Raw genomic sequence first — 19,251 nt, 5'->3', positions numbered from 1 at the left:
TCGGGGCTACAGTCACATGATCCGAGCCAGGCTGACCAATTCCAATATGGTGGCCAGCTTGGCAGGTCTACGGTTCCTGTTGATGATATTGTTGTTCTGCGGGATCGGGTTCGGCGCCTGCAGCCAGGAGGCTCCCCTGGTTCTGGGGCTGCGGCTGGAAGACCCGGCAGGTCTGGTGTGCATGAAGGATCGGATCATCTCGGCGCCAGTAGGAGCCACGTTTACGCTCCGTCTCTTCGGGGCTGATCTGAATGGAAGCTGGCCGCGGGTGGCGTTCGCGGCGTCGGCTGGACGGGATGCGGCGGACCCGTGCGAGCTGGACTCCAACCGCCGGCAGTCCGCTTTCCAGGTGAGCGGTAACTTCACCGCGGACGGGGACCACAGCGGGCTGATCACGGTGGACGTGGGGCGGAGCAGCGACTCTGCGGGGGACTCGGAGCAGACGTACCACCGCCTGTGCGTGGAGAGCGGAGGGAGGTGGACCGCGGTGGGCTCGGACCGGCTGCGGGTGGACGCCCGCGGGGCTCCGTCGGGCTCCCTCCCGCCGTGGGTTCTGGCCGTGCTGGCGGCGGCGGTGCTGCTGGTGTGCGGGCTGCTGAGGACGGTGAACCTGAGCCTGCTGTGGCTGGACCCCGTGGAGCTCTACGTGCTGCACAGCTGCGGTTCCGAGGAGGAGAAACGGGCCGCCAAGCGCCTGCAGCCCATCCGGAGGAGGGGGAACTTCCTGGTGAGTTTGTGGTACTGGTTCAGATTCATTAATTAATACGGACAGTTCTAACTGCTGAGGCGGTTCCGTGAAGGCCCACTGAGAGAGACCTCATCAGAACCCTTTGAAGCTGGAATCAGTCAGTTCGATGTGACGCCACTGCACAAAGCGCGGGCGCGATCTGATCTGGGCTTGAACTGACTTGAACCTCTGACCTCAGAACAGCGTATCGAGCTGAACCCGCTCCTCTGCCCCCCCCCCAGGCCTGCTCCCTGCTCTTCCTCTGCGCCGTGGGACACTCGGCCCTCGGCGTGCTCCTCCACCAGGCGCTCGGCTGCGTGGCCTCCGCCGTCTTCGCCAGCGGCTTCCTGCTCTTCTTCCTGGCTGAGCTGCCGCCTCACGTCCTGTGCTCGGGCTACGGCTTCCAGCTGGCGCCCGCGCTCACCTGGCTGGCCCAGGTGTGCCTGTTCCTCACCTGCCCCCTGTCCTGCCCGCTGGGCCTCATCCTGGACCTGGCGCTGAGGAGGGACGTCACCACCTGCGGGGTCCGGGAGCGGGCCATGGAGATGATCCGCACCAGCGTCCACGACCCGTACAGGTGAGAAAACTGTCCCCTCGGGAAAGAACCGGAACTGAGGGATGCGAGTCTGTGTGTGTCGGTCCAAGTCAGGTGTGTTTATGTGGGCACGTCTCTGGTTCCACTTGTGGAGCGAGTTAGGCAAAGCACAAGAAAAGGCTGCAGTTATTATTTTACTGGAAGAGAAGGAAGGAAAAGTTTCTGTTGGCGCCACTGGAACCGCTAACGGGTTGCTGCGACCCGCTTCCTTTGTGTCTCTCTGTGCAGTGAGTTCGTGAAGGAGGAGTTCAGCCGCGGGACGCTGCGCTCCAAGACGGTGGAGGACATCCTGACGCCGCTCAAGGACTGCTTCATGCTGCCCAGCTCGGCCGCGCTGGACTTCTCCACCATGTCCGAGATCATGCAGAGCGGCTACACCCGGGTTCCCATTTACGAGGAGGAGAGGTGGGCAAAAATGAGCGCAGCAACGCCTCAATCAGACTGAAGGTTAGAATGCGACAGAAACAAGGTGTCGCTCGGACCGAACCGACTGCTGCTGTTTTCATATCCGAGCGTCAGATTTCATTGGTTTCGGCAACATCCGTGTGCGTTTGACCCAGAATATCTGGTAACAACAGCGCAAATGCATCGTAAACACACACGGCTCATATTTAGCGCCGACAACCTCCACTGACGCGCTCAATCATTACACGATTTATGGTCTCCTAGGTCCAACATAGTGGAAATCCTCTACGTTAAAGACTTGGCTCTGGTGGACCCAGACGACTGCACCCCCATGACAACTATCACCAAGTTCTACAATCACCCGCTGCACTTTGTCTTCAACGACACCAAACTGGACGCCATGCTGGAGGAGTTCAAGAAAGGTGACGCGCTGGAGACGCAGCTGATGTTTGAGTGATGGAGATCTGTACATGAGTGGCCACAAACCCATAGATTGGACTAGCTAGTTTTTTCCAGACTAGACTTTTGGTGTCACTGTTCTTCAGGGAACTCCCACATGGCCATCGTCCAGAAGGTGAACAACGAGGGGGAGGGAGACCCGTTCTACGAGGTGCTGGGACTGGTGACGCTGGAGGACGTCATCGAGGAGATAATCAAATCCGAGATCCTGGATGAGTCTGATGGTTACGGTGAGTCTCTCGCTGCCCCCGCTCTCTGCCTGTGTGTTGACAAAGGCGACAAACCCGGTCTGTGTCCTCCTGTGGCTGCAGTGGACCGGAAGGTGAAGCAGCCGCTCCATGCGCCGGAGATCCCCGTGGAGCCTCGCAGCGCCCACGAGGACTTCTCCCTTTTCAAGCCTCCCGAAGGAGAACCCAAGATCCGGACCTCGCCCCAGCTGCTGCTGGCCACGCACCGCTTCCTGTCCAGAGGTGAGCGACCGGGCCGCGGGAGGGAGGGAGGGAGGGCCCGCTTTAACGGGTCACCAGAGGAGTTGCACTTTAACAGAACCAGTGATGCCGTTGATGTTTCATTCAAGGCACCGTGGCCTGTCACCGCATCACGGCTGCTAATTCAACACTGGCTGATGTGTGTATGTTCACACAATACAGCAGTTGAACTTTAGGAATTTATGGTTTAATTATGTCCCACAATAAATAAATGAGTCTAAGGTTAAAAGCAAGAGGCTTTGTCCTACCAGCTAATCAGTTGTTGGCCAGATAATCAACTCTGCAGCAGATAAACGTGGTCGTTAAGCTGAAGCGGTCCTTGTCTGACACCAGTCAAAGGCCAACGCCCGGCCCGGCGGGCCCAGGTCGCCTCCTCTGAGCCCAGGTAGCGACTTTACTGTGTCTCTCACAGAGGTGGAGCACTTCAGCCCCTGCCGCGTGTCCGAGAAGATCCTCTTCCACCTGCTCCGTCACCCCAGTGTCAACCAGGAAGTGCACTTTGACCCCAACAACAGACTGAGCCCCAGCCACTACCTCTACACCCGCAACCACCCGGTGGACTACTTCATCCTGCTGCTGCAGGTATGTGCTCGTGTCCGGGCTCGCACAGATTCCTCCCAGCCCAAAGCGCGCAGGACTTCCTGCTTCCCGTTTGTAGAAGCTCCTTGAGCTGCATCCGATGGGGAAACGTGGGGACTCATCATCTCGTCGTAACAGCAGCACCTTTTTTTCTGCGATGCATGTGTGATTGTCCAGTGGCTCACTCTTGTCCTAAAGCTGTAGGATCGTTGTAATTGTCGCTTGTGATCTGCGTTCAGGGTCGCGTGGAGGTGGAGATTGGGAAAGAGCGGCTGAAGTTTGAGAACGGGGCCTTTACTTACTACGGGGTGTCGGCGCTCACGCTGCCATCTTCAGGTGAGGCCATGAACTGCACCCTGGAACCGACTTGGGAGTGAAATCAGTTCTAGTGTTACAACAGTAGATGAAGCAAATAGTAACTTCATTCACTTGTGTTTTAATATCGGTAATAACTTTATGTTTGCGGCCTATATAGTCTTCCATGTGCAGTGATACATTAACATTACGTTGACATTAACACGCAGATGTTGTTTTGATGTGACAGTGCATCAGTCTCCGGTGTCGACGCAGCGTCACTCTCCCAGGGACCCCTTCGACTCTGCAGACGCCACCAGCCCGTCCAGCTACTGTCCTGACTACACTGTCCGAGCTCTGACGGACCTGCAGCTCATACGGGTCAGTACTTTTGTATTTTCTTCAGCTCCTGTGTTTGGTGACTCATTAAAAAAAACAAAAAAAACCAACCTCCAGGCTTTAATGCTTTGATGTGGTCTGGTCAGGAAGTCACATTAGCACTTTGCTCTGGTAAAGATTAGCTTCACTTAGGCTTCAACATCGGCGACAGGTTGTCAACTTGTACTTGGAATCAGATTAAAAGCTGTTTTAGTCATATGTTAATGTTGTGTAAAATTACTCTACTATGCAGTGTATTTGATATTTGGTGACCTTTACTGAGTATCCACTGAAGGACTGATGACACAAGACCTGTATTTATACCCTGTTACAAACCCCCACATGAGCTGTTGACTGGTCTTTGATATAATTGAGTGGAACAAACCCCCCTTTACTTCCTTAACAATGTTTCCATGGCCATCACAGTGAAACCCCCACCGTTTAATAACCAAACGCTTCATGACCCCCCAGCAACAACGCACTCCATGTCATGACAACACAACATATGCCCCATGTGTGTTGCAGGTGACGCGTCTGCAGTATCTGAACGCTCTCAGGGCCTCGCGCGACGGCCAGAGTCCAGATCCTCCTGAGATCAAGATCCTGCCCAACAGTCAGACCAAGCTGCTCAACAGCAGGAACACCACCCAAGGTAGCTGTGCTCAGGTGGCTGCGAGCAGTTAGGAGAGCAACTTTCTGTTTCACCTGGTCTAAACTAATCTCTTTCTTTCTTCCCTTCTTGCGCGCCTCCGTGTCTCCCCTCGTCTCTGGCCTGTCCAGAGTTTCCTGTAAACTTTTCATTCTTCGATTCCATTGAGAACTACTGTTAGTCTTTTTTGCATGAGGTAAATGAAAAATGCTGTAACGGGACCGTTCTCCCTTCAGAACCACTGTGTGCAGGTGTAAACGGCTCCGGTCCATTCCAGCCTCTGCGTCCTCCCATTCTGGTTAATTCATGATGAAAGAGCGGCTGAGGTTGAGGCCAGAGGCTGGAATGAATTGGGTCTGTCTGTGTTTGTGAAACCTCTTCATCCTGTGGCGTTTTCTTGTGTGAAATCATCTCACTGTCTGTCGGGTGTTTGAACGTCTGATTCAATCCACTTCCCTTCAGAACCTGAGGTTCTGTTACAGATGGTAGAACGAGCTGGAAGTGATGAAATGCATCCTCTGGGCGCCGACTCATTTTGTTTAGATTGGTTATCTGGCGGTTAAAGTACAAGTCAATCATTAAACTGCGTTAAATATTAATATACGATTTAGGTTAGTTATGACATTTGAACTATCGAGGATATTATTGTTATTATCTAGGTTTATAAGTCATAAATTTAGTTTATGTTCACAATTTTGCGTGTCCCAATAAATAGATTAGAGTTTGCCAAGAACTAAACATGCAAATGATCAACATGTAAGTACCGTACGGGGACGACTGCCTCCGATGCTGTTAACCAGGGTGCTGGTGGAAGTTGGACTTCTGTTGGACGAAGAAAGGGGGAGGCAGAAGGGTTTGTGTGAGACAGTGAGAGAGGAGAGAGGCAGGGACTCGTAACGTTGGCACAATGACAGGGAAAGGCAGAGAGCTGGCAGACATGATGGAGAGAAGGAATGAGGTGCTGTGTGTGCAGGAGACGAGGTGGAAGGGCAGCAAAGCACGTAGTATTGGAGGAGGACCATGGTGTGGATTGGAAGAGAAACGTGGTAGGAGAGATCCCGAAGGGGGAGTTTCTGAACAATGTTCTAGAGGTGAAAAGAGTCTCAGACATTGTGATGAGCTGAAAGCTAAAACTCGAAGGGATGATGGTGAATGTAGACAGTGGGTATGCTCCACAAGTAGCTGTGAGTGGAAAGAGAAGGAGATTTTCTGGAGGGAGTTAGATGAGGTCATAGAGAGTGTACCCAGAGGAGAGAGGGTGGTGGTTGGAGCAGACGTCAATGGGCATGTTGGTGAGAGGAACAGGGGTGATGAGGAGGTGATGGGCAGGTTTGGTGTAAAGGAAAGGAACCTAGAAGGACAGATGGTGGTGGACTTTGCTAAGAGGATGGAAATGGCTGTAGTCAACACTTACTTCCAAAAGAGAGAGACAGCACCGCATGTTGGTGTGTAAGACGACAGGTGGTCAGGAAGAAGACAGAGAAGAAGTGAGGAATGAAGAAACTTAGAATTGGGTGAATTCACTTGGATCAGTTGAGACAGAAGTTGGGACATGTTCTGGGTGGGAGAGGAAGAGCTTCCAGTTGATTTGGAAGGAGGAAAGAGGATGTACAACAGATAAGGGTTGGAAGGTGCTAACAAGTGAGAAGACTGAGCAGAGAAGGATGGAGTCGGGTGGAGGAGGATGATTTGCTGTGGCGACCCCTGGTGGGAACGGACGAAAAAGGACGACGACTTTACGTTAAACTATTGTATAATTTGTTGGATCTCTTCTAAAATCCGATTAAAATAACTTGCATCATTTAAAGTTTTACTCGTAAATTCTATTTTCACATTTCTACTACAGCTGCTTTGAGTCCAAACTAGTCTCTCTAAATACGTTGATCGCTGCTGACCTCTCGTGCCCGAGGAAGCGTTCCATCACCTGAAAGTCATAGGAAAAGATGAGTGCTTCTAGTGTGAGGTCGCGGTTTGACCCCTGCTCTCCTCTCATTGGTCGGTTCCACAGGCGGCAGTCGAGCCCAGGAGAGCTCCACAGAAGAGGAGACCCGTGGGTAGTGCGGTCCTGACACCCATCAGCTGTTTATTTGGTTCCCTAATGTCTCATCCATGGCTGGAACGTAGCTCCTGACAAGACTGGAGAGAGAGTCATTTTAATGTGAGCCACTACTTGTGCATCTCATCTCTACAACATTCATTTATGAGCTTTTTATTCCAATTATTTGATGTGGTTTTCTCTACTTTGGTGTCTATACATACCTATAAATAGGGTTCTTTTAATTTGGTGGTGCCTTCGTTCCACGTTTAGCCTTTCGTACTAAATGCTCCATGGACATTCCTTCCGTCAAATCTATGTGCTGGTCTGATTTGACAGAGACACAAGTTAGTTGAGTTGGTTTTTGCACATTAGACGTCAGTCATAATCTGACATGCTGTGTGACCTGACCAGCGCTTTGAAGCTCATTTCTGCGAGACAGAATTAGATTTGGTGTATATTGGTGTGAGCGTGTGTGTGTGTGTGTGTATATATGTATATGTATGTATATATATATATATATATATATATATATATATATATATATATACACACACAAAAGCTGAAGCAAAACTTAAACATACTGTGCTGCTTACGTTCCGCCTATTTTGATGTACAGATTCTCCTGAAAACCACCTCCAGTTAAATGTCTTGTTTACAGTCAGCCTGCTTCGTTTTCCTGCTTTGTCTCTAGAGTTTCAGCGGAAATGGGGTAAAACAGGCTCCTAGTGTCATTTATCATGATTATCATGATTGATAAATGATCTAATGTTAGTATATAAATTGTTCCACAGAGTAGTCCTTAATCAGCTCATGTTGTTAACCTACTTTACATATTTGTATTTATTTATTAATAAAAATACCTAAACTATTAATCAGTATTAACATTTTAAAGGTTGGTGCCAATTTAGTGACATTTGTTAAGTTAATTCAGATTTTCTCAACATTCAAACTCATTGTCTTTGATGCCGCTGTAATCTGACAAAACAAAACATCTGATGACTTTGCCATTTAGCTTTAACTACGGTGATTACTTTGCTATTTCGCTACCTTTTGTAAAACAAATGAAAACGATATTGAAATATAAGAAATAGCAGTAGCTCCTGACATCTGTATGTCACGTTCTGTCCCAGGAGAAGACGAGGACGGCGGTAATGCAGGTCATATTGAGCTTTTTTTAAGCAATAAGTAAAAAGATAATAAAATAAACAAACTAGAACCTAGCTTGTATTTAAATGCAGACTTTAGGCTGCTCATCCTCCTGGACTCCACACAAAAAGTAACTTAAAATTAAAAACAAGCCAAATATTTTTTTTTAAATCTGCATAAATTTAGAAAATACGTAATACGTAAACGTGAAACCTACATATATAGTTTGAAATTCTTATCCATTTATTTTAAATAAAGGCTAAAGTATAGTTTATTGAATGCTAAATGATATGTTTCTTTTGCTAATTGTTGAATAACAATAATAAGTGACTCTTTAGTATCACATTATTGACAGCAGTGAATCTGGGCTCCAGCAGAGAGCGCCAGGCTTCTGGTCCCTGTGGTGCAGTCAGATCGGTTCTGTCGGCGCTGAACCTTTGCTCGTGTCTGCGTGCGCGGCCTCGTTCAGCCTTGACCCTGCTCCGTGTTGTACATCACATGTGAACACGGCACAAATGGCTCCTGTGTCGTGTCTGTGGATGTTCATGGGGAAGAAAATGATGACGGAAGCTTCACCTGTCTTTATTGTTTGTATAACATGTATGTTACAGTTTGACTCCTCCTGTTCAACCTGCCTGTGAAGCGACTCCTCCACCTCTAGCACTTTGATTTGGCCACGTCATAGTTCATTGTAATGTTCAGATCATATTCATTTTCCCACAGTTAGCAGTTCACGATGGAGTTGTGAAGTCTGTGCAGCAGATAATAGGTCACAGGTGTTGCAGCAACACCACGATGAGGCCGGTTTGTGACCACAACCACACAAAAAAAGTGACTGTCAAACGTGTTTGCTGAGAAACTACAGCATGGAGCCAAAAACCAGCTGCTGCTTGATTCAGGCGCCACAAGACTGATATTGGGTGAGAAAATGTGTAGATGGTGGTGGAAGTGTTAAACCTTCCATTCACCAGTAGCCAAGAATGATATCAGACACATTAGCGTAGAACCAGAACAGTGTAGATTAGACAAAGGGACTCGCTGACAGCCAGGAGGAAGAGGAGGAGGAGGATGAGGAGGAGGAAGGACGTGACCGAAGCCAACCTTCAAGGCTGTTACATTAGCCTCATTCTATGTGGGAGTTGTCTGGTTCCTGATGTGGGAACTTCAAGACATTTACTTTTTTGTAATGGCTTTATGATGTTAAAAAGACTGAATGTAAATACAAAGTTGCCAGACTGACCTGGAGACATGTCTGAGATGACGGGTGGCGCTTCACACTTCCTGTCCGAGTTACATTTATATACAAACTCTGTATATGTTGTATTTTACGAGAATGCTGCCAGTTTGAGGTGCATCAACTTCACTTCATTAAGACTTTCGATAAGTTTCTTAGGAAATAAACTCAATCCTGTTAGAAACCTGTTGTGCGTTAGTTCTCTTTTTTTTCTCTTTTTAAAAAACAGACAAACGTCATTTTAGACATTCACATCACATCAATGTAAATGTTTTTGAGTTGGGATCAGCTTTGATGTGTGTGAGTACACTGTAAAAAAATCTGTATATGTTACGGAAAAAACTGACAGCTGTGGTTGCCAGAATATTTTCTGTTTCGACATTTTTCCTTTGTAATCAACTTTACATGTTTGTTCTGTCGATATGTTTACAGATAAGAATGTACACTAAATTCCAATTAATTTTTACAGAAGAATAATATGCAAACCACCCTATTTTACAGTTATTATAATAATACTGTATTTTAACTACAGTATTGTAGGTGTTTTTCGCAGCATCAATTGGAGATATAACTTTAAGTAGCAATTTATTAATTCCATTTCTCTTGAAATGTATTGATTGAATGTGACTCAAATCCTCTATCAAGTAATGTCACAATGTGTGAGAACAGTTCATAGTGTATACCTTTGAAATGAATGTTTACCATTGTAAAGTAATGCACCGGGCACAAGAAGCATTAGTTTAAGTGTTAATTTGACCACAAACAATTCCAGTAATTAGAATATTTTCAATTTATTTTTATCAATCCAAATTGCAATATAGCTTACATAAGTCTTACAGTAAGTCTTGTAATATAACAAAGAGAAGACATTTTTGGTAGAAAAAGGCTCATTGTTTAAAGGACTTCCGCATCATTTCTGTTCCTGTGGACCATAAGACCTTATTGTTTGTTTGATCTTGTCATCCTTGTTATTGAATTATTGATTCATTTTTTATGTACAGTACATACAGTAGAGCTGCTGAACATCAGATACTATTAGTTTTGCTTTATCTGTGCTGTCTCACCTACTCCATGGGGAGGGGTCATTGAACTGCTGCACCTTTCAGATTTCAAGGAAACAAAGTTCACATTTCCACACTGGGCAAAAGGCCAGCTTCTGTACCACCCAACCTGGTGCTCCTGCTTCATCTCACAGTCAAAAGTAGGACATGGGGCCTTAAGATGCTAAATTCCCTATTGACTGTGAATGGTTGGATACCTGTGGCCCTTGATGGACTGGTCATATGTCCCTGCCTTCCACTTAATGACAAGTGAGCTGAGCTCTGGCACCGAGGGAGGGACGGACGGACGGACGGACGGACAGACGACAGATTTATTTGGTTGTGTGGTATACAGCACATTACTGTGCAGCATTACTGCTGCATTCATCTTTCCCTCTATCCCGACCAGCCGTCCAGTTCCTGCTGCTGAAAAACATCCCCACAGCATAATGCTGCCGCCACCATGCTTCACTGTAGGGATGGTATCAGCCTGGTGATGAGCGGTGCATGGTTTTGTCCAAACATAACGCCTGGCATTTACTCCAAACAGTTCAATTTTAGTCTCATCAGAGCAGAGAATCTTGTTTCTTACGGCCTGAGACTCCCTCAGATGCTTTTTTGGTGAATTCCAGGTGGGCTGCTATGTGCCTTTTACTAAGGAATGGCTTCCGTCTGGCCACTCTACCATACAGACCTGACTGGTGGATCGCTGCAGAGATGGTCGTCCTTCTCTCTCCACAGAAGCTGGAGCTCAGGCAGAGTGACCATCGGGCCAGCTTTTCAGTTTTCATGTACTACGCTACTTTCCACTGACCTGAAATTAAGTCCTCCACATTAAGTCCTGTGGAGGTTGACTGGTGTCAGGACACGGAAACCCTTGATTTGCTGACGCTGCTTTCCTTGCCCTCGTGTTTAGAACTTTACGTGAGGTGTGAAAAACCACCACTTCTACACACGAGTAGAATGTTGTGGCTGCTTGTGGCGCAACAAAGCTTTCCACATTTAATATGAAGTTCCTAAAATAGACCGATCAGGTTCTTTCCCGTCACAAATCTTTCCAGTAAACGCTGTGGTTAATGCTGCACCCGCAGCTGCTGAATACAGAGGTGTTCAGGTTTTCTACTAGACTGAATCATCATCAAAGCAAATATCCTGTTAAAATTCACAAGAAGTAGATCAGAGATGCTGCTCAGCTAATCTTATTTAACTTTATTGGATTCCCCTGCTTGTTGAAATCTGGCTTTATACAACTTTCACTGCACAGCGAGGAGCAGACACACGACCTCCTGAATCTGAACGCGCTTTCACAAAACTAAACTGTTCCCACATTCTGTGCATTCGATCCGTGTTGATCAGTTGCTTCTCTTCTACGTGCATCTAAAGACACTCTGCAGCTTCAGAGCACCATCAGCGCTTCCTGCCACAGGACCGCAAGTGCTTCGAGTGGACAGCTGTTGAGCCTCCTCACCAACCTGCCATTATATCAAACTATGTGACCACAAAAAGACGCTCGCTTTTTGCATCCTGTTTGAGGGGACGACTTCCTCCTCACAAACTTAAACTTAAGACAGGAAGTAATTTACTATATAACATGATCTCAGGTTGTACACAATTATGGAATGTCATGAGTTTTTGCACAGCTGAAAGAGAATAGAATAGACAGTGAAGTCTCAACAGATCAGTGTTGGACTTCAGAGTAACGGCTGCTTCACCCAGCAAACACTGAAACATTGTAAACATTGTTTACAGCATAATTGCTGACTCAACACTTTAGTCAAGTCTGAACCGCTGATCTGTGTCAGGACGGGGGACAGATTTCTCATAATTCATGTTTCAATCTGACATGAAACCTCAAGCCGCAGTCAGTGAAAGCTAAGTCAAAGTTAGTTCACGCGTAGGCAAATTCTTTTTCATTTGCATGGAACTGGCTCCACAGTGTTGCATGTGACATTACAGGAGTCTGCTGCTGCTGCTGCTGCTATAATAATAACAGGAATTTATCAAATACCAAAATATCAAAAGGAAAACGGAGGAACACGGTGTCTGCTCTGACTCAATTCTCGAACCCCCACAGAGAAACCAAACCACCATGACGTATGTGTAGTAACAGGCTGGTTGGAGTCTACGATGCTGCCAAATCTGACTCCTGCACTGATCACATCATGTTTACAAGTTATATTAAAACTTTGTGACTTTCACATCTGTGTGATGCTGTAATCTGTCAACTCATGTATTACTGTAGTTATTGCTCAATGTCAAAAGCAAAGACACCAGACACATAGAAATCCCCCCCCCCCAAAAAAAACCCGCGTGGAAGTTCCTCACGCTGCAGCTTGAATCTGACACACCCACACACACTATAAAGCGCTTCAAGCAGGAACGTGAACACTCATATCATCGCTTGTCACTCAGATGCTCAGACCAGGATGGACTTCGATCTGTCTCAAGCTCTGGACGGGTGAGTTGTAACAGCTCAGCTTATGTGTTTAAAGGAACCGAGAGCCAGGCAGTAACCTCTGCCACATAAAAGGAAACAGCTCCTGTTTGTATTTCACTTCTTAGAACCCGAAGTCAGACCTTTACACATTACACACAAGTAAAAGCCAACTAGAACGTTTTATCTTTAAATCTCCTTCAAGCAAATTTAGTTAATGAATCAAGATTCACATATAACACGACTGTGAGCTAACAGATGGACCTTCATTTCAGCCCATCAGATTTGGATGAGACAGAACTTAACTCCAGGTGCTTTAATGACGTGGTAAGATTTAACGTTATTAATAATCCTTCTCATTCCTTTGGCTCAGAGGAACCGGGCTCATCAGATTATTGATCATAAAACTCAACCTTCCCTCATCTCTTGTTACAAGTTCTGATGCATCAGAGGAAAACGTGCTTTCGTGTCTTAGTGACAGACTTCCTCTTGTTGTGGGGTCACGCGCAGGACGTCCAAGACAAAGTGATCCGGATTGATGAGGGGCTGGACCTGCGGGTGAGCAGCTGTAAGCCGGACATGGCGAGGGTCGTCAGCCTGATGCTGGCCGTGGGCAGGTGGAGGACGTGGAGCCAGCTCAGCGGCGACGAGCTGTGCCGCACCATCATGCAGAACCTGGTGGAAGGTGCGTAACGGTGCGTAACGGTGCGTAACGGAGGCCCGCGGGCTCCGACGGGTCCGCATCCAGGCTCCGCTTCACCCCCGTGTCCTTTCCACAGAAACGGTCGTGGAAAGCCCCGCGAGCACGTGCACCAGGCAGACGAGCGCCTCTTACACGCGCATGAAAAGCGAGGAGTGCACTCTGTGCGACGCGCACCAAAAGTCCGTCATCCTGTCCTCAGGGAGGCTGGAGGCCATCACCCTGAAAGGAGACTACGACGACCTCAAAGGTGACGGACGCCCCATTCACGGGTCGCCCGTGCGCTGAACGTCCTCTAACGCCGCGCGTGTGTGTCTCTAACGCCAGTGAAATTCAGCGTGGGCCGCTACATGTCCCCCAGAGACAGCGAGCCGACCGTCGTCGTCCTGTCAATCAAAAACAGCGACCTGCACATTTCCTGCTCCATGGAGGGGGACAAGGCTGTGCTGAGCCTGGAGGTGAGCGGCGGATGACGTCATCGACGATCAATCACGACTGTGATGATGATGGTGTGTCGTCCGTCCGCAGGAATGCAACAAGGAGACGCTGAAGCAAATCAGCAACGAAAGCCGGAAGCGCTTCCTCTTCTACAAGCGCGCGCAAGCGGTCTCCCTGACCACGTTCGAGTCCGTGATGTGCTCCGACTGGTTCATCAGCACGTCGCCCGACGGGGACGAGCAGCCCCTGGAGATGTGTAACGACGAAGCCTGCCGCCTCACCAGCTTCAGGGTGATCTGAACGTCCGGCGGCTCCAGGGTTGTCCTCAAGCTTCCATTTCCACTTCTCCTGCGCTCTCCAACGTGGACACAACTAAAAGCCTTTACTTTATATTCTTCAAGTGTTTGTGTTGGAAAAATACTGCATTTAATCATTGAAACATACTTTGGTGAAGCCTCGTTAGCTGTGCTTTAACCTTGAAGTTTTCTCCCTTCTGCTCTGCAAGAAATAGGGAGTACCAGTGTGTAGCATCCTTATCTGATGAGCCCAATGCTTTGTGCAGAGAATATTTCCTACGTACTGTGTGACTATGCACCTCCCAGAATGCAATACATATTATGAGCTGAATCCTTGTCTTGTCTTCAGTGAGAGGAAGTTGCCTTTGCTGTAAACTGCTCACTCCCTGCAAGTAAAATCCTGAAGAAGGTCTCAACTGATTGTGTCTGCTTTGTTTAAGATTTACAAAGGGAACTAACTATTTCCCTAACATAATTGGGGGCTCGTCCGGGATCCCAAGATCCTCGCTTTGCCGGGACATCGAGTCTGCCCAGGTCAGACGTCGGCTGGTGGTCCAACAGGGGGAGGTGACGGGATCCTGAACCAGGGCCAGGACACAGATCAGGCGAATATGAAAGGAGTAAATCCTAAGGTATCTTAAATTCCGTGAGTGGCTCACGAGGTAAAAGAGGACGGGGTCCTCGTAAAATAGATTAATGATAGTTTGTCTGATTGAAGCAGCGGCAGAGTCGAAACCTGACGGTGTCAACGTAAACACAACGAAAGCTGTGATCAGCTGAAGTAAATCAGACTATATAAATAAGTGTCATTGTTTGTTGAAGGTGATTCAAAATACATGTCTAAAAGACATTCTCAGTCGACTATAATAATATATATATAACTTACCACAGTGAAAAAAGAAATTTGGATTTGATGGAAATTTAAAAAAGTAGAATTGTGTAAAAAATTTGATGGATAAAATAACTGTGATAACTGAAACTGTTTAAAGAAAGATGGGGAATATAATAAAGGGACCAGTTAAAAATTCATGCTATATGCATAACAAGATTTTGAATTAAAAATAAACACTAAAGTGGTGTAAAACTATGGAATAAATTAAGTGAAGACATAAAAAATATTAATGGAATGATAATATAATGAAAACTATATAATAGATATAATTTAATAATTGTTTTATATTAATATAAAAAATAAACTATAATAGAACAATAATAATATAATTGATGTGCTTAAATATAAATATAAAGGCATGCGTCAATTAAAATATAGGAAATAACAAGCTCATTGATTAATTAGATGGAACGTTGTGAAAGTGGTGCATGGATATTAACATTCTGTTATAATTCTTTATTGTTAAAATACTTTATGAGATGTATGAAACTAACAGTCTATGTTTAGATATTGAATACAAATCAATGAAATTAAGCAAAAGCAACAATGTTTGTTGTAGACAGTGAAGAATGCTATTGGCAAGATAACAGTGGACAGAGAGGACGTGGCAGAAAAAGGTTTAGAGGATGTGGTGGACGACCATTAGGGTGAGAAAAGTGAGAGTGACGTTGATGAGGACGAACCTCAAGTAAAAGTGTACTTATGTGAAAGACTGCATGATTACCCACAAATTACCCTAACCATATTTGTCAAAAAGGAAAACCTGCACATGAGGTTGTTAACAGAGTTTATGATTAGAATCCAAAATAAAAGTGTGAATACAGCTCAATGACGGTGTGAAAGATAATAGCTCTGAACTGGAAAACCCAGACTGTGCCCACAGCCCACCTTAGAGGAAACCAACAATCAGCAACAGTGTGCTTTAAGTATGGCAGAGAGGCGCTGCCCATACTGCACGGCTGAGGCCACAGAGCAGCTGACTGTCCACAGAATGATTCTGATGGAGCAAAGTGATGGGCGAGAGGCCGATGGGGTTCCAGTACCAGTGTAGATGACACTGAGGAGGGAGGTGAATGCACTCACACACACACACACACACACACACACACACACACACACACACACACACACACACACACACACACACACACACACACACACACACACACACACACACACAGACACACTCACTGATGATGTCACAGCTAACAGCAATGAAGAATGCTTGCTATGCTTAGACTCAGAAATGCTCACAGCTATGCAATGAAGAACGCTTGCAACGCATTATTAGTAATGCCTTTTGTAGCATCCCAGTTCCCCCAGGTTCACAATTTTGGTTTGTGTCTACTTACAAAGGTCAGCAATGCACGTACACCAGGCTACAATAAGGTTATTGCGAAAGTCCCACTAGTTTCTCAGTGTATGCCAGCAAATCTTGCTAAATTTGTTCTGGTGACGTCACAGAGTGAAGAAGAATGCAGGAAACATACTGTAGCACTTCTTTCATTTGTGGCAGATAACAGTCACAAGGTCAGTAAAAACAAACCGCAGCTGTTGAAGAAAGAAGTTAAATATTTAGAACGGATCATATCAGCAAGTGGACAAAAATTGATCCAAATAGAGTGTTCAAAAGTAGAGAACCTAGACCAGATTTACAGGACAACCCAATACCTGGTTCTGTATTTGTCTTCGTGGATGGACCAAGCACAAAGTCTGAAACTGGAAGAACGCAGAGTGGCTGTGTGGTTCTGACTGATAGTGAGACCTTGAAAGCAGAACCGCTTCCCCCCACATTACAGAGCACAAGCAGCAGGAAATAATTGCACTGACTGAGACATGCAAACTCAGGTCAGATAGTTACCATCTATACTGATAGCAGATACGCACAATGAACTATTCATATATTTACCAGTCAATGGAAAAATAGAGGCATGATGACATCAACGGGAAAGAGTACATTGCAGGTGAATTAATGAAAACTTTGTTAAAAGCCGTACAACTACCAGCAAAAATAGACAACACCTACAGCCTGCAAAGTCGAAGGCATCTCTAGGTGGATAAACAACACACACTGTACAGTAAAAGACAACAGGTACAGGCAACTTAGTATTGTCCGTGAGAAAGAACCCAACTGAGGGAGGGGAAAAGTCTGCCTACAAAGGGGGTCAGCAGCATTTAGAGCACTGGTCGTCTCAACGGCAGTGAAGAAACCAGCGGTACCTTCTCTCACTTATGGGGACATTCTCATAAGGAGATACTATGAGGGGACACTGTCCAGCCACGGGAGTTGTACTAACTGCCCTTGTACTGTTGATTGATGCTAAGCCACTCCCAAACCTCATGGAGGATGAGGAGAGACCTCCCGATCAGTATCACGTTAACTTGTGATATTGTTAAATGTAGACAGAGCACTCTTAACTCTACTGGGTCAGTGTGTCTCTTATTATGATGGTCCTGATTTCATGGGGACTCTCCCACAGTCTGATATCAACTATGTTTGTGGGCACACAATCTATGGGCATCTTCCACCCAATTGGGTAGGACGCTGCGCCCCTGTTTATGTTTCAGATGGCTCCTACGTGATGACACCACAGCAGACGACTTCCAAGGGACAGCAAGAGACCTGGGGGTCAGACGTTCCCATGGACAAGAAGCTCTGCACTACAGGCCAGAAAGTGGCACTATCCCTATTTCCATGGTTGTGGGTAGGAAAAATCATGCTAAGAGTTGAAACCATAAATTACTGTATGACCCTGTTCTTCAATGTCACGGTAACGGCCCTTGTATAGATCAATATAGATCGTCGTCTCACCGCCCTAACACTCCATGAGTTACAGGACCGCCTGGTGTTAGATCTGCTCACTGCAAGCCAAGGCGGCGTGTGTGCAATAGTGGGCCCCAATGCACATACATTCCAGGAGACGACCAAGACGCAAAGGTCACCCAACAGGCACTTCGTGACCTACAGCACATATCCAATGTGCAGGCGGCTGATGTAGTGAAAGACAAATCCTGGTTTCATTGGTTTATGTCTGGCACATGGACTGACATTCTGATGAAGATTTTTGGACCGATTCTACTGATTCTTTTGGTTCTGATGCTGATTGTGTTGTGCGTAATTCCCTGTTTGAGGGCCATGATCATCAGGCTGGTGAATCAAGGCCTTCTCAGGCTGTGCGCAGTCATGCACTCTCGGGAAATACACTATACACATTTGAAGCTCGTTAACTTTGAAGAGGATCTCCACGATGTCGACGGAAATGGACGCTAAGCTGTAAATATTGTGCTTCTGTGCTTTTGACCCTGCCTACGATGTTGATGTTGTAACATTTATTCCATGTTTTATGATGACTGCACTAAAAAATCAAAAGACGTTGTGCTGTTCTGATGTATGCATGATTGTTTAATGAATGTTTCAATGTTAAACAGGAGGGAAATGTTGGAAAAATGCTGCATTTAATCATTGAAACATATTTTGCTGAAGCCTCATTCTGCTGTGCATGAAATAGGAAGTACCGGTGTGTAGCATCCTTATCTGATCAGCCCAATGCTTTGTGCAGAAAATATTTCCCACGTACTGTTTAACTATACACCTCCCTCCCTATATATATAACAAATATAACAATATAATAATGTTTAAAAAACTTTTTATTATTTTTCAATTAGGTTTCATTATTCACTTTCTCATCATCCACCAAATTAAGTGTTTAATATGGAACCAACCTTATAACAGGCAAAGGCACTAGACAACTGACTACACTGACTTAGTTAAACTGGCAGGAACAGCTACTCAACAGATACACAATGGCGTCATACAAAGGTCCTGTAAGAACCCACCATCCATGAGAAGCGTGGTGGAGGAGAGAGGGGTGGCTGCTCCTAGCAGGTCCATCATCTAAGGGCGGTCTACTAAATACCTTCACATCTTCTAACCTCCAAACCGGGTTCTTAGGAATATAACGGTCTGTTTCTGAGTCCAACCCCCCCTTTTCTATCCCTCACCAATGATTTTGCTGCTGACCCCACTACACTCCACTACATACTTTCTGCACCTTCCTCCTGCCAGAGGACACAATTTCTAAAAGGGGTTAAAAAGTATTTATTAGTATTTACAACTGGGCTGAAGAAGAAGGAGCCACTTCACACTAACTGGCAACCCAGTTCTCCCCCATGGGGGGATGGGTCACAAGAGGACGCAATAAAAAGAGGATCAATAAAGTATGTATGTGAGGCCCACACTGTTCAAACTGGGTCGAGGCTGACAAGGCCGCTTTCTACTTTGTTTCGTTGCTGCCTCCTTGTGGTGAAATGGTGCAATCGCTGCTGAGCTCGATTTGTGTTCATAAAGAAGCACCATCGCGTCAGATGTTACCTAAGTAGAACAGTAAAATAAATAAATAAAACAGAACTAAGGCTGAAAAACCCGTCAGTGGAGCTGATAGCAGAGAGTTCATGATAA

The 19,251-nt window shown here is 46.2% G+C and overlaps 2 protein-coding genes across 3 annotated transcripts; both read left to right on the top strand.

The window, feature by feature from the left end:
- The first annotated feature begins 25 nt into the window (after positions 1–25).
- Positions 26–9,176, top strand: LOC114866927 (metal transporter CNNM3). 2 transcript variants are annotated; one of them, XM_029169184.3, is made up of 12 exons: positions 26–727; positions 970–1,304; positions 1,551–1,727; positions 1,992–2,149; positions 2,273–2,416; positions 2,498–2,656; positions 3,087–3,256; positions 3,493–3,589; positions 3,798–3,928; positions 4,451–4,577; positions 4,706–4,770; positions 6,583–9,176. In XM_029169184.3, the coding sequence occupies exons 1-11, from the start codon at positions 47–49 to the stop codon at positions 4,753–4,755; spliced, it is 2,229 nt and encodes a 742-aa protein (XP_029025017.1). In that variant the 5' UTR covers positions 26–46; the 3' UTR covers positions 4,756–4,770; positions 6,583–9,176. The 2 variants fall into 2 exon arrangements, with proteins under 2 accessions (XP_029025017.1, XP_029025016.1); XM_029169183.3 differs by lacking the exon at positions 4,706–4,770.
- Positions 9,177–12,385: 3,209 nt separating this feature from the next.
- il1b (interleukin 1, beta) lies at positions 12,386–14,312 on the top strand. Its single transcript, XM_029169295.3, has 6 exons — positions 12,386–12,490; positions 12,742–12,793; positions 12,977–13,151; positions 13,246–13,416; positions 13,494–13,624; positions 13,695–14,312. Exons 1-6 carry the CDS (start codon positions 12,459–12,461, stop codon positions 13,902–13,904), a joined length of 771 nt encoding a protein of 256 aa, XP_029025128.1. The 5' UTR covers positions 12,386–12,458; the 3' UTR covers positions 13,905–14,312.
- The last annotated feature ends 4,939 nt before the right edge of the window (positions 14,313–19,251 follow it).

This window comes from Betta splendens, chromosome 12 (genome assembly GCF_900634795.4).
Source record: "Betta splendens chromosome 12, fBetSpl5.4, whole genome shotgun sequence".
NCBI classification, from domain to species: Eukaryota; Metazoa; Chordata; class Actinopteri; order Anabantiformes; family Osphronemidae; genus Betta; species Betta splendens.
This window is presented reverse-complemented; position numbering and strand designations above follow the sequence as displayed.